This window comes from Rhipicephalus microplus, unplaced genomic scaffold (genome assembly GCF_043290135.1).
Source record: "Rhipicephalus microplus isolate Deutch F79 unplaced genomic scaffold, USDA_Rmic scaffold_43, whole genome shotgun sequence".
NCBI classification, from domain to species: domain Eukaryota; kingdom Metazoa; phylum Arthropoda; class Arachnida; order Ixodida; family Ixodidae; genus Rhipicephalus; species Rhipicephalus microplus.
This window is the reverse complement of record NW_027464616.1, coordinates 2,201,110-2,214,157: the sequence shown is the minus strand read 5'-3', so window position 1 is coordinate 2,214,157 and position 13,048 is coordinate 2,201,110. Positions and strand designations below refer to the sequence as shown.

General features: G+C 45.6%; 1 protein-coding gene across 2 annotated transcripts in view; it reads left to right on the top strand.

Moving 5' to 3' along the window:
• The window catches only part of LOC142787060 (solute carrier family 35 member F1-like), a 103,194-nt gene extending 90,395 nt beyond the window's left edge, over positions 1 to 12,799 (top strand). For both annotated transcript variants that reach the window (XM_075884693.1, XM_075884694.1), the window contains exons 5-7: positions 3,051 to 3,106; positions 7,092 to 7,246; positions 8,876 to 12,799. In XM_075884693.1, the coding sequence (XP_075740808.1) occupies positions 3,051 to 3,106; positions 7,092 to 7,246; positions 8,876 to 9,169 (505 nt within the window). In that variant the 3' untranslated portion in view covers positions 9,170 to 12,799. The remainder of the gene's footprint in view (positions 1 to 3,050; positions 3,107 to 7,091; positions 7,247 to 8,875) is intronic.
• The last annotated feature ends 249 nt before the right edge of the window (positions 12,800 to 13,048 follow it).

Below are 13,048 nucleotides of genomic sequence, written 5' to 3'. Positions count from 1 at the left end.
GGACACTTTCGGCTGGATTTTGCCGCCGGCGTCGTCGTCACTCACCGTATATGTATACGTATCTATATATATGAAAGCGCAACAAAGAAAAATAAACTAGAAAAAGATTCCGGCGTGCGGAATTGAACTTGGGTCCTCCGAATCATGAGTGCGAGGCTATAGCCACTGAGCCACCGATTGATTTTGATTGATTGATTGATTTGTGGGGTTTAACGTCCCAAAACCACCATATGATTATGACAGACGCCGTAGTGGAGGGCTCCGGAAATTTTGACTACCTGGGGTTCTTTAACGTGCACCCAAATCTGAGCACACGGGCCTACGACATTTCCGCCTCCATCGGAAATGCAGCCGCCGCAGCGGGGATTTGAACCCGCGACCTGCGGGTCAGCAGCCGAGTACCTTAGCCACTAGACAGTGAGCCACCGAGGAGCCACCTTTTGCTCCAACCACTTAGCCAACTTTGCGGCAAAGCTGTGACTTTTTCGCGTTCTTCTGCAATCTTAACGCTGCCACTGCATACGGGTTCGAGCCGAGACTTCGTGCTTATAGGTAAACGTGAATTATGGAATCGTCACCGATAGCTGGCTAGCTTTGTACGCTGAGTTACAGTCCATTCAGAGTTGTGGCACATTCAGTTGTGCGACATCACTACAGTCATTTTTGAATATTTGGTGGAATGTTTACGTCATGTGCTGAACGGAACCTTCATGCCACAAAGTTTTATTCTTTTCATTGCGCAGGGGTGCTATTAAAGATTGCTCGAGTGACGCTGCTCCGAGCTCGCTCCACAGTGGCCATGGCACTAAGACAGTGCGGAGAGCGTGATATATAGCAGCGCTGGTAAAAATGACTACAGGAACACGCGTGGCGACAGAAACGCATGCGGGACATTATCGGTAGTTATCAAAGCAACACAGCGTACGTGCGTACACGTCAGCGCCACAACTCAGTCAACATTTCAGCAGTGCAGGACCGCCAGCTTGATTGCCGCGCTATCTTCATCGCCGAATCAGCACGCGCCTCCCACAGTCGTGTTCGTGGGCGTTTGCGCTCTTTCGGGCAGCTTCTTTCGCTTTACCTTCAGCATGCACATTTCCACTCTCGAAGGCAGCAAGGGTGCACACGCAGCACTCTCGTGCTGCTCTTTTTCCTTGTATCAAATATTGCAGTTAAACATAAAGACAAGTTGCCACCATGGGCGCTCGCATCATGGCAGCAATGCAGATGTAAGTTGATACGTCGTGAGTGCGGTGAAATCGAATGCGATACGTAGTAGCCATGGGGTGGTATAAATTTTATGTCTGCGTGCATGTGTGCATGGTCCACGCGATATAGCTGATAGATGAATCTTGCCGCTCACTGACGTTGCTGCGTGAGCACTGCTCCTTGGCAAAAGTATAAAACTCATGGGCGGACCCGACCTTCGTAGCGGGCGTCTGCCAATCAAATAGATTGACGGATGAGCTCGGATACAAACTCGTTGATAGCCCCGTTCAACTCGTCTGTCATGGTGCCTGTGAAACTGTCAAGTGTTAGATGCGGTGGACGCTAAGCAGCAGCTTCTTTGCATATAGCATAGTTTGGTCATTTCGCGCTGCCATAGAGCAGCTTTTGATAACACAGCTGCTTAAAGCTCTTCATTTCGGTTGTCTACTCACCTCCGTGGTCTGGTTTGAAATAAAGGCCGCATCCCCTCTGTCTTAATTTTGTTTATACCAATTACCTAGGCCTCAATGAGCAAAAAGCTGAACAGTCTTGTGTTAATTGATAAGGTGTCAATAAAAACGGCAATAATTACCTCAAGTATATTTGGCAAAGCCATCATTAGTATAGAGCTCTAAAACGTAATTCTTATTGCTACCATACTAATTACCATAAAATTGGTAAGGTCTAATTAGCAGTCTTACTTTGCGTGCTCATGAATAACGTCGCGTTAATTAGCATAGTTTAGTTAGCGCCCAAGTTGCATGTTTTGATATAACAGTTCTAGATATACATCGTTTAGCTACCATGATCTAAATAGGATGTGGCGTTATTACCTCGTTCTTACTACGGCTTGGTCTGTTACCTTGGTCATAGCATGTCCTGGCCTAACTAGCCAAGTAAAGTGACCGGCCATATAGCTAGTTAGCCCGCCCACGTGCTCGGGTGCTAGTAGATGATGAAGAGGACAAATAAGGTGCGCACCTGCCGAGAAGCGTGCTAGGATGTACAGGTTGATAATTAGTGCGGGGCCTCAGGTTTAGCTGTGGTCACGCTGACGGGAGGCGCTCGGCAGGAACGAATCTCAGGGGCTACCGTGCTGATTATTCTAAAGCAGACTTAGTGCATGCATTAAAAGCTTCAAAATGAACTTAAGCAGCTAGTGTCTTTCAAAAACATCAGGAAAAGCTTCTGACACATTCATTGCATGGGCGCACGTTTGCACTCAGTGGAACGAAAACCAAATAAAAAAAAGGTACCTTTGGTTTGAAAACACCACGTGAAAACATAAATGACATACGTCTACAGCAATGCAAGCGGGAGACCGTATTATTTGGTGGCGCTCGACAAGTGTGGTTGTCAATATTTATGTTGTCTCAAACGCTCTTAGGCCTCCTAGAAGATTAAGACTGCACTGTGTGTGCATGGTTATTGACTCATACTGTTCGTTTAGGTGTCTGATCACGTCCTTCGCGGTTTTCATTGTCATGATGTGCGTGGTCTTCTCTAAAAGTTAGCGTCTGTGTCTATAGGATCAAAGACTGCTATTAAGGCGCACCTTATGACATTCCGTCAAGTCCCGATTTAAACGTATACGGACACAGTTTTGCAGTTGTGATTTCTTGGTTAGTTGTTGGTCACTCTTCTGACCCGACCCACCTGGAAGGATATCTAGACCATGCATGTGGTGGTACGTTGGTTGAAACGGTAGTAAAAATATCAGCAAAAATGAAAAAAAGCGAATTAAAAATTTATATAATAGAAGAAAACGTGAACTTTTTTTATGACTTAAGTAATAGTTTAGTAAACGTCATGCTTATTCGCTTATTTCATTGTTTTTGTAGGGCCTTGCTGGAGAAGGAAAAAGTGGGCGAAATTCACTGGGATGATTGGCAAGAAGGTAAGTACCTTGTAGATAACAATACATCACGCTTAAGGCCTGGTCTGGTTGCACATGTTTTAGGGGCGAAGCTCCTTAAAGTGGCACCGGTTCGTCCCTCGCAGTTGTGTGTAACATGTTTCACGCTTTGACCTGCAAGGTGGTGCCGGTGGGAGAGTTCTACTGTGCGTTGTTGAACAATAAAAAATTTGCAGCGTGCGCGTTAACTGAAATTTGCAGCGTGCGCGTTAACTCATTCCTCATTAGCAGCCATTGACATGTACATTGAGCACTATCCGACAAGAAAAAGTTGCTACGTTATACTCGCTGGGCGTAACCTCCTTGATTTTAAAAGGTTTAGCGAGCGTTGGGCCGCCGTGCCATGAATACAGTGAACTCAAGGTGGTTGAAGGTGGGAAGTAGACCCGAAGCGCAAGCCGTACGGAAGTGTACGTGTGCCACCTCTCGTTTAGTCCTGGGAATGTCCGCTGGATGGTGGTGCTTCTATATGCGGAATATATGATGAAAAGATGCGAGATGGTGGTACTTGGAGAGTTGACTAGATGGGCGAACGGACACACACATATGCATAGATGGACGCACGGATGGCTGCACGGACGGATGGACGCAAGGACTGACGCAGGGGCGGATGCATGGACGAACGCAGTGATGGACGCAGGCACGGATGGGTGGATGGACGCATGGACGGTTACACAGACGGACGCATGGACGGACGGAAGCAAGAACGAATGGACAGATGGATGCTTCGCCCCATTCTCCATCATTCACCCCGTGGATATGCTGCCTTTTTTTGTTTTACCGCGCTTTTAATAACTGCGGTTCCTTGTGGTTCATTCCTGTGCACCACGCAACGAAAAACTTACACTCGCGAGAGAAATTGCGTAGCATCTCGCAGGGCGTTATGATGTGCTGCAACATTTTTCTTCCGTAGAAGGAAATTGAGCCGGACTTCATTTCGTGGTGTGCCATAAGCCTCAAATCGGGCAGACTGATCGGGAATCGGCTGTTTCGTTGGCGTAGAAAAGGACCGTTAGGAAGAAGGGACACCAGAAAGACAGGAAAGGCAAGGACGCGTATCAATTTTGCTTAAACGGTGTGTGGCCTCCACATGGAAAAGGGATGGGGGGGGGGAGGGTGATGAAAGATTAGTAAAGAAAGAAAAAAAGCGAGGCGGAGCACACACGCTCCCACGTATGACGTCACAGCGCAGAGCGCCTTCCTTGTGCGGCGTACGTCACCATTAAAAGTGTTACGGTGTTGCACGACCGTTATAAAAAATTGTCCTATATCAGCATAGGCTCAACCCCATCGCAATAATTTCGGCCGGATGTACGTCATACAAGAGTATTGAAGACGTCACAAACGTCTGGCATTCTCGCCCTTGCGCCCTTTGCGCCTTGGTGTTTGGGGAGAAGCTTCGGGCGACAAACTACTCGTCAAGGCGCCGGCGTGTCTTCGCTGACTGTACCGAAGGGGAGAGGCGCGGAGCTGTTCGGGGCAAATGAGCTCGATGGGGGATGCGTACGCCCCGAAGAGATTTTGACAGCTTGAGCAGTTGACGTTGAACCAGCGAAAAGCGCGGTCGTCGGTGTCGCGAGTCACGCGTAGGCGGCAAGCACGAAGTGTGCCGAGCAACGTGTTGAGATGGCTGCAACACCGGCCACCCTCGTCGTCTGCATAAACTGGCGAGACCATCAGCGGCGCCCCGTAAACTCCCTTACGTGAACCACGAGCTCGACTGGTCCTCACGGAACTATGTAGTGTACTTTTTTTTTTAACCGGTATTTTATTATACCGCGCTTTCAATAATTGTATTGTGTGCGTTGCATCGCATGTAGTAACTCAGAAGCGCGAAATTAACGAGCTCTGTTTACTTGTACCACTTGTAGTGTACTTTTAGAGCTTAGTTTTTTGTAGTTATTTTTTCCCTTTAGTTAACTTTTGTAGGCTCTTGCATTGTCCTTGATTTAATTAAATGCCTGTTTATTTTTCATCAAATGTCCGTGTAATCTCTATGAGTACGTCAGTCAGGCCCAAACATCGCTACATGTGCAGCCCCACACGGGTCGACCGGCCTGCATATAAATTTGAAATGTACCACTTGGAGGCGTTTCAGGCGTCGCAGGCCTAAAAAAAAAAGCCGCCCGCACTCGGCACTCGGCACTCGGCTCGTCGCGATGCGCCCACGAGCGCTTTCATTCGCGCGTACTTAGTCCCGGGGGGGGGGGGGGGGGAGGGGGGGAATGTTAGGTGCTTGTGTGCGTGCGCTTATCTTTTGGTGTGGAGAATCATGTGCCTTGGCCTTTCACAGGAATGATTGTATTAGTTGCCTGGGCCACAAAGATCACTTCGCTCGCTGGGCAGGCCCCGTTTGCGAAAGAGCGCGCTTTTCAAACACAGCGAAGAACAATTGGGACACTCGTTAGTTCGCACTCATATCTGCAGCTGTGATTAAGTTTCGTGCGTCGTTTTTGATTAAACAGCGCGTCATGCGTCGAGTTGTAAACGTTGTTAGTTATCTCTCGTCTTGTGTGTGTTGTTTTTGTGCGTCGTTTGTGCGTAAGCAGCGCACTGCATTTTTCGATCTGCTAGCCGCGTTACATCCTAAGTTTTTGCTATCGCATTCATTGCTTCGCTCTTGCGGCGAAAGTGTGACTTTTTATGCTAAGCGACAAATAGCCGGAATGAGTTGGCGGGTTTGTGTGGCGGGGCCACGTACGACCGTCAATCTCTCATTTCTTACCATACCAATTATAGAGAAAACAAGTAACCAAGCCTGATACTTAGCTACGACCGCAAGAAAAGCGTCTGCAACAGTGTACAGCCATGCCAGAGATGATGCTTTTCTCTGCCGTGGGGTCGTACCTCGGCGCTGGTGGCTTAGAAACTAGACATGATGTGGTTACGCTTGCCAAATAAGTTCCCTCTATCGAAGGAGCTCTGGGACAGCCCTTTATATGACTAAGAAATGGTGGTATCTCTTAGACATGCGTATATGTTTCCGGTGATACTGGCTCGCCCATAGCCTGCCAGCTGGTGCCCATGGCGGGAAACGCCTGCTTGTCACTGTCATATGCGACTTATGGCCCTTTCCTCGCTCTATGCACATATAACGTAGTTGTGTTTACAGCAGGTCTCTGCGATAACGTCTGCAAGCAAGCGTTTTCACATATAAGTGCGCTCACACCCACAGACGGAATCAGAGAAAGGGCGGTAGAGGCAGAGGTATTACAAGTTTACAGGATAGTCGCGTGAACCGCGAAGCAAAGCGTATCACGCAATGTAAAGAGAGAGAGAGAGAGAAGCAAGGAAAGGCAAGGAGTTCAACTTGACATCCGGTTCAGTACCCTGCATTGGGGGAAGGGATGAAGGGGCGGAATGAGAGACAGGAAAAACACGAAAGATGAAAGGAGTCACAAGCACACTCAAGGGAGCACATCCAGGCGGCTGCACGGGTCTGTTGAGTAAGTACTTCAATAGACCTTTTGTTGCCTACTACGCTGTCGGGGATCGTATGCATGGTCCCGGAATCTCGTTTACAGCATATGACTTCAAGGCCAAATGGTTCAAAAATCATTCGGAATGGGCATCGCTGGGTGGCATAGCGAGCGCATGAGAGGTGTTATCCAATGCGAGCTTTCAAAAAGTGTCAAAACATGTCGTGTCAGTAACAGACAACTATAAAGCAATAGATCATGCGACATCGTGTGCAGCATCATCGGTAGTCGGTGCAGCCAGCGCACTTCTATTCAACATAAAAGTAGCCCGCAAGTTAGCGCTGAGATTTCCTCTTTTTAATAATATTGTGATTATATGTAGCCTGTGGCAAATTATCTATTGTTATCTATCGGCCATTGGCTTCGTCCGTTAGGTCTATAGTGTGCTCCTATATTGGTATGTTTTCATAAGAATCACTGCAAATCTTGCTTATAGTGGCGTCACTGCAACACAGCGCGTGTGATTTCCATGCACCTTTTCCTCGCAGTTTCCATGTTGCTAGGCTTCTCCGGCTGCCTGTTCCTGCTGTACATTCTGATGCCGGTGGTCATCAGGCTGTCGAGCGCCACAGCGGCGAACCTCTCCATCCTCTCAGCAGATTTTTATGCGCTCGCCATTGGTGTCTTCGTCTTCCACTACAAGGTATGGTAAAGTTTACGTATACGATGTGCTTTCTAATTCTCTATCTGTAACGCAGTTGATTTATTTTCTTGCATTTGCATAATTATGCAAACTTCTAGTTACTATTGAGAACCAAGTCGGCGAAGAGCGTTTGGGCGCGCACCCTTAGTGGGCAATATATCATCTTCGGGCGCTAATTATGATGCACTGTCTTCAAATGTGTCAAAGTTGCATGGCGCAATTCGAAGCCACTCAATATTACGTTCCGAGAAAGAAAATGAAGAAATGTATTGTTTTGCGCGAGTTTCAGTAAATAATGTTATTAGCACGTAATTAGGTATCTAATTATTATTTAGGTAGTAAGTGTACATTCTTGCATAAAAAAGAATAAAATAATAGTCCCAAGTGCAAGCACAGTTTTTTTTTGTTGAATTCATTTTAAGCAAAGAAACAAATCACCCTTGGCGTGGTCCCTGGAACGCTGCACGTCAACAGGTCGTCAAACATTGTAGTATTGCCAGCAAAGGGATCTTCTGCAGCATTACGCAGCATGTAGAAGCTGAATAATTGGCATTTGTCCACTCAAGAAGTTTGCACGAATGTGCAGTCCGCGTTTCAAGCAATTTGAATAAACACACGGTGTGGGACCTGCCTCTAAGTTTGACATACGTTGCCGCTTGAGGGAATATTGATAGACTGTCATTGCCATAGTAGATTATTAACGCACCTTCCAAATTCAGATTTATTCGAGCAACATTCGTTTCAAACAGAGAAGGTTCAATATAAAGAAGGGGTGCCGAACGCTGTTAGCTTTGATTAAATCCTCCCACGCACGCGAAGTGAAGAAAATGATAAACGTTCTGCATGAATAAGAAAAGGCGATGTAACAAGTTATTTTCACCTCTCAGTGTGCGTTGTTTGCTACAACATAACGTGTTCTAATCTACACTTGCATGGGAAAACGTTTTCTGGAAGGCTGCTTCCCAGCTGTGAAGGAGAAGCAGTTGAACAACTTTTGGAGTTGCGAGGTTGAGTTTTGTCTTAGGGCACAGGTCGAGTTTAAAAGGAAAGGTTGGCTATAGCGTCATACGTTGCATTCAATCGCTCTTAGTGTTGTAACCTTTGGTGCATCTCGTTTTAGAGTAATTTTCTTGTCTGAAACAGCTGTCAAGATGCCGTGTGACTTGAACAATAGGGCATTTAAATATTTCCTCTTCTACAGCGGCGCTCTAAGTGTCTAGGCGAAACCAAGATTCTACCGTCATATAGACGCGAGAACTCCCAGCGCATACGTGCCATAAACGTCGAACAATCCCCGTCACTCGCTACTGGTCGACTAAAAGTGAAGTCGTGAGCGGTAAATAACACGAAATAACACGTGTGCCTCTTTAATAGGGCGAATACCATCACGCACCGTGAGGCCACTAAAGATGAGGAAGGTAACACAGCGGCGGTGAAGACCAACTGATGTTTCTGGACTGGTGTATAATGAAAAGTTTAATAGAACTTTAACGAACCCTCCGAATTGACCCAATACCTAATGCCAGTGTCGGGTGCTTTTGCTTCGCTGCCCGGTTAATCTTCTGTACGTAGTGTGTGGGCCATGAGTTTTCCTTTGCTTCTTCAACGCCTTCTTATCTAACGTCGCAGTTCCACTGGCTGTACATGGTGTCCTTTTGCCTCGTCATCGCGGGCGTAGCGCTGTACTCATGCAAGCCCACTCCGCTCGGTCTGGGCCACCGAGAAGGGGACTCCGAAGAAGCGCTGGCCTACGCGCCGTCGGCAGGAGTGGCCGGAGGCGCGTGTCCCGTCACCCAGTACGGCTCTTCGGGCACCGAGCACGGCGCGGGGCCTCTCATCTCGGTGTCTCACGCCGTGAGCGTACACCACGCGTTCGGCACGGCGCACGAGCCCAGCCCCAAGACCAACGGTGCCGTCTCCTGATCATGCGGCTGCCCAGCGCCTCCGCCTGCTACGCCGACGACCAACGTTGCTCAATGAACCACACCGATGCCGTGCGCCTTCCATTTTTTTTTCCATTACGACGCACTGGTGTCGTTTCCTGCGCCAGGAGAACGTGACCCCCTTTTTTAAAAGTTCGAAAACTGGAACATCTGCTGTGTCAGTGCGGATCTTGTGGAACCAAGTGGCCCCGCTGACAACGTCTTCAAACCTGCATAGACGTGCTTTTGTAAGCATAGGCCAGATGCTGGTTACTGCGTGAACGATAAGAAATAGACTGACCTGGCCAGTAATGGCTTCTCACGGTACTTGGTTTTCTTCAATGTGCTGTTTATAACAGACACCACAGTGACATTTATGTTTGCGTTGACTGTCTCCGGAAGAACCTGATTGATATAAAAATGAGGGAAACTGGTTCTAATGGACTAGGTACAGTAAGGGGCATATATTTTATTTTTCGTTCATTATTTGCGAGAAGCAATTTTCACCTGTGCATCTTCCTTAAGTTGACTTTTAAGTGCAAGTTCAGCATTGGTGTGCTTGGTCCTAGGCGATCAGCAGAGTGCCTTTGTTGTTTTTTTTTTGTCGAGTCGATGAATGTTTTATAAGTTTCGCAGCAAGTTCTAATAGTGCTTCTCTTGTGGGAATATGTTATTGTTAAAATAGTCATGATATGACTTCTAAAAAAATCAGAGTTTTATGTGCTACAGAAACACAAATGATGATTTCTTGTTTGTTGCTACGAGGGATGATGAAAGATTATTGTGTAAATTCTTCGATCACTCGATGTGATCTCTTTAAAAAAAAGAGAACGCTGCGTGGACGCGTCTCTTCATTATAGAGGCATATGTATGACACATTTTAGAGCTTGTCTATGACCTTGACGATATGTTTCAATTCCGATGCCGTTTGAACACTGTTTGTCGTTTTTATTTTTCAAGCTTATCTCATAATCTCAGCGTAGTCTTGCTCAACGCCAATGTTACGTTTCAAAGAGCACCTGTTGCTGAATCACACAGAAATTTATTTTGATCTAAACTAGTGCATTGCAATCTAAACTAGGGCTCGCAGGGTGTTTTTATGCTTGACCAGTGTCATCTTGACAATAGGGCTTTTTATGCTCAGAGCCGTCGACCAATATTCGTTGCACCACTTATATAAATTAAACAGGTGCTGGATAATTTTAAATGTTTGTGGAGACGTTGGAACAGCCCGAAAGTCAGTGTTATTTCCAGCCTTTCAGTCAAACAAATGCGTAACTTAATCTATGATTTCTCTGCAGAAGTGGATAAATGGTAAGCAGATAGTGTGTTGAGCGAAGTAAAGTCTTATAAAGTACAAAATGTATTGGTCTTATTCATAAGTAAAACGTAGTAGTTGGAAAAAGAATACCAGCAGAATTTTAAATGTTTATGCCAGTTTTTTGTTTCGTTAACTTGCAAGAAAGTATATAGATGCAGTCAAGTTTTTTTTTCTGAAGGTGCTACTAACGAAAGTTTTAGAGATTCCAGAATATTCAGGCTTTTATTGCTAGTAGCCATAAACTTGTGCAACTCGTGTTCTCACCAGAAGTACATGTTTTGTAGTGTGCACTATTTCAAACAAGAAAGCAGTGTTCTTTTCTTTTTTTTGTCTTTAAAACTCAGCCTACTCTAGCAGTCTTGCTAAACAGCTTCTTTTCTATAATGATGTTGATGATGGCCTCATATGAATGGCGCTCACCCACAAAGGGGATTGGGCCAAGAACTGAATGGCAGGAAGCTTATCTCTGGGAGCATTTATAGCTGATTCATTGGTTACAATATCAGTTTAGTTACCTTAATCTGCCAGGAAACTCCGCTAACCTGATAAAGCGAGAGCGGTCTATGCTAACGAAACTATTTGGCTCGGCTTCACAAGCAACATGGTAGACTAAAACTGTGGTCTTAATGAACATATTGTAAAGATGTTGCACGTGTTTGATGCAAAAAGAAAAGAATTGCTTCATATATACTGATTCTTGTTCGCCGAAGAGAGTTTTGTGATACTTCATTACTATTTGCGAAGAAGTCGCGTGGCTAACTTGTACTTACTCGCAACTGTGGATGTAAAGGAAAACCATTGATTGGCGAAGAAACAAGACTGAAAATCGTTCATGGTTTAAACTTTCTCCTCTTGTGTTGCAGTGCTCGTTTGCACGCCTTTATTCCCCCTTCTTTTTCTACAGTGTATTTATGCACTTCTGCAAATCGAGCCTTTTGTTTCATATGCATGAGTTAGCTGTTGTAATACCGTATTTTTTTTTTTGGTTTCACGAGACGAGAGTCACTTGTGTGTAACTTTAACTAAGGTGTCAAGATATTCGGTGCATTTGCCCTACGTACATCGGTCAAATGAACTTACGCGCGACCTGGGAAATAAGCTCATTTTTTATGTTCGACAAAGTACGAGATAGGGCACTCCACCTAATGACCTAAAGTGTGGGTAGACACACTTGAACGTTTAACGGCTGAGCGTGCATGCATATTGATTAAAAAAACATCACTGCGACAGAGCGAAGTAGAATGCACTTCATTTTACTGCGTTCTCTCATTATAACAATAAGCGAGACAAGGAAAACTTTATGTAAAAAAATCTGTGAAATACGCCAGGAGTCGCCCGCCACCTCTAGCCATCGGATGGAATCTCTTGAGACACGATAGCAGCAAGGGCTTCACTTATGATGTCTCGCTCGACATTTTGGGGTCCGGTCTGCGATATTTCGAAATGCTGGTGTTTCCTCATTGTGACTCCGAGTCACACTGCCCTGCCGTCCGATAGCACAGGACCATCAACGAGCCACCTCTCTGAGTTCTCTGTGTTTTACTTCCACGAAAGCATCTTCTCAAATTGTGACATCGCACTCCATTGTGTCGTGTCATTCATCAAGCATTCGTGGACATGCGGCACTGCATTTTTATTCGAAGAGACTGTGTCTTCGCAAAGCGAATATCATTAAATTTCTGAGGAAATTCGTTCGGATGCGAGTTGACGGCACGTCGCGGGCCACATCTTGTTTCCTTTGAATCACCCGCATGTGGGTCACAGATACCGATAACGTCAGCAGGGCGTTTGTGGTGTACTGGCTTGTGTGTATGCTTTTGAGCACGGTGGTTACGGAAACTATCAGCAATTACAGTGTTGCGATGCCTTCACGCATAATTTTGTAGAATTGGTGCATGCCACACTTTAGATAATGCGTATAATACTCTGTTAGTTTTTGCGTCGAAAAATCTGCTTTCAATGGCTGAGTAATGATAAGGTGTAGGGAGTTAGGATTTTGTTGCCATGCGGCTGTTTTTTTTTCTTGTTGCTTTTTCTCGCTGCTGTGACATAGCTTCGTTGACGATAAAAATTGAAAATCAAGACTTGTGCAATAAAGCTCAGAACAAGTGGGAGAACCGCGATCAGGAACGCTGCCGGATTTGTAAACGATTGTTTCCACGATAAGTGTGAATGCTACCACCGGCGGTGTGGTACTGTTACTTGTACATATTGCCATAGAAAATTTAGGGCATAGGTTGGTTGAGAACGATATTTCTTGTTTCTTCAAATATTTGTAGAATAAATGACGGTTTTTGTCAAAAACCAAAACGTACGGCAGTTATTGTGTTTATTCATGACAATGTAGTATTGGCTCAAGACATGTACCGTAATCAAAGTACGTGTGTCGGTTTGTATGACAGCAGTTGGACACCCCTTTGCTATACTACACAATGCAAGGCTATTTATCTTTTTTTTTGCTTATACGCATAACAGTCGTATAGGGTTGTCGCAGGAGTGGGTGTACATGTGAATGTATGCAGACAGCATACATTAAAACATTTAGAACCAAATAAGAAG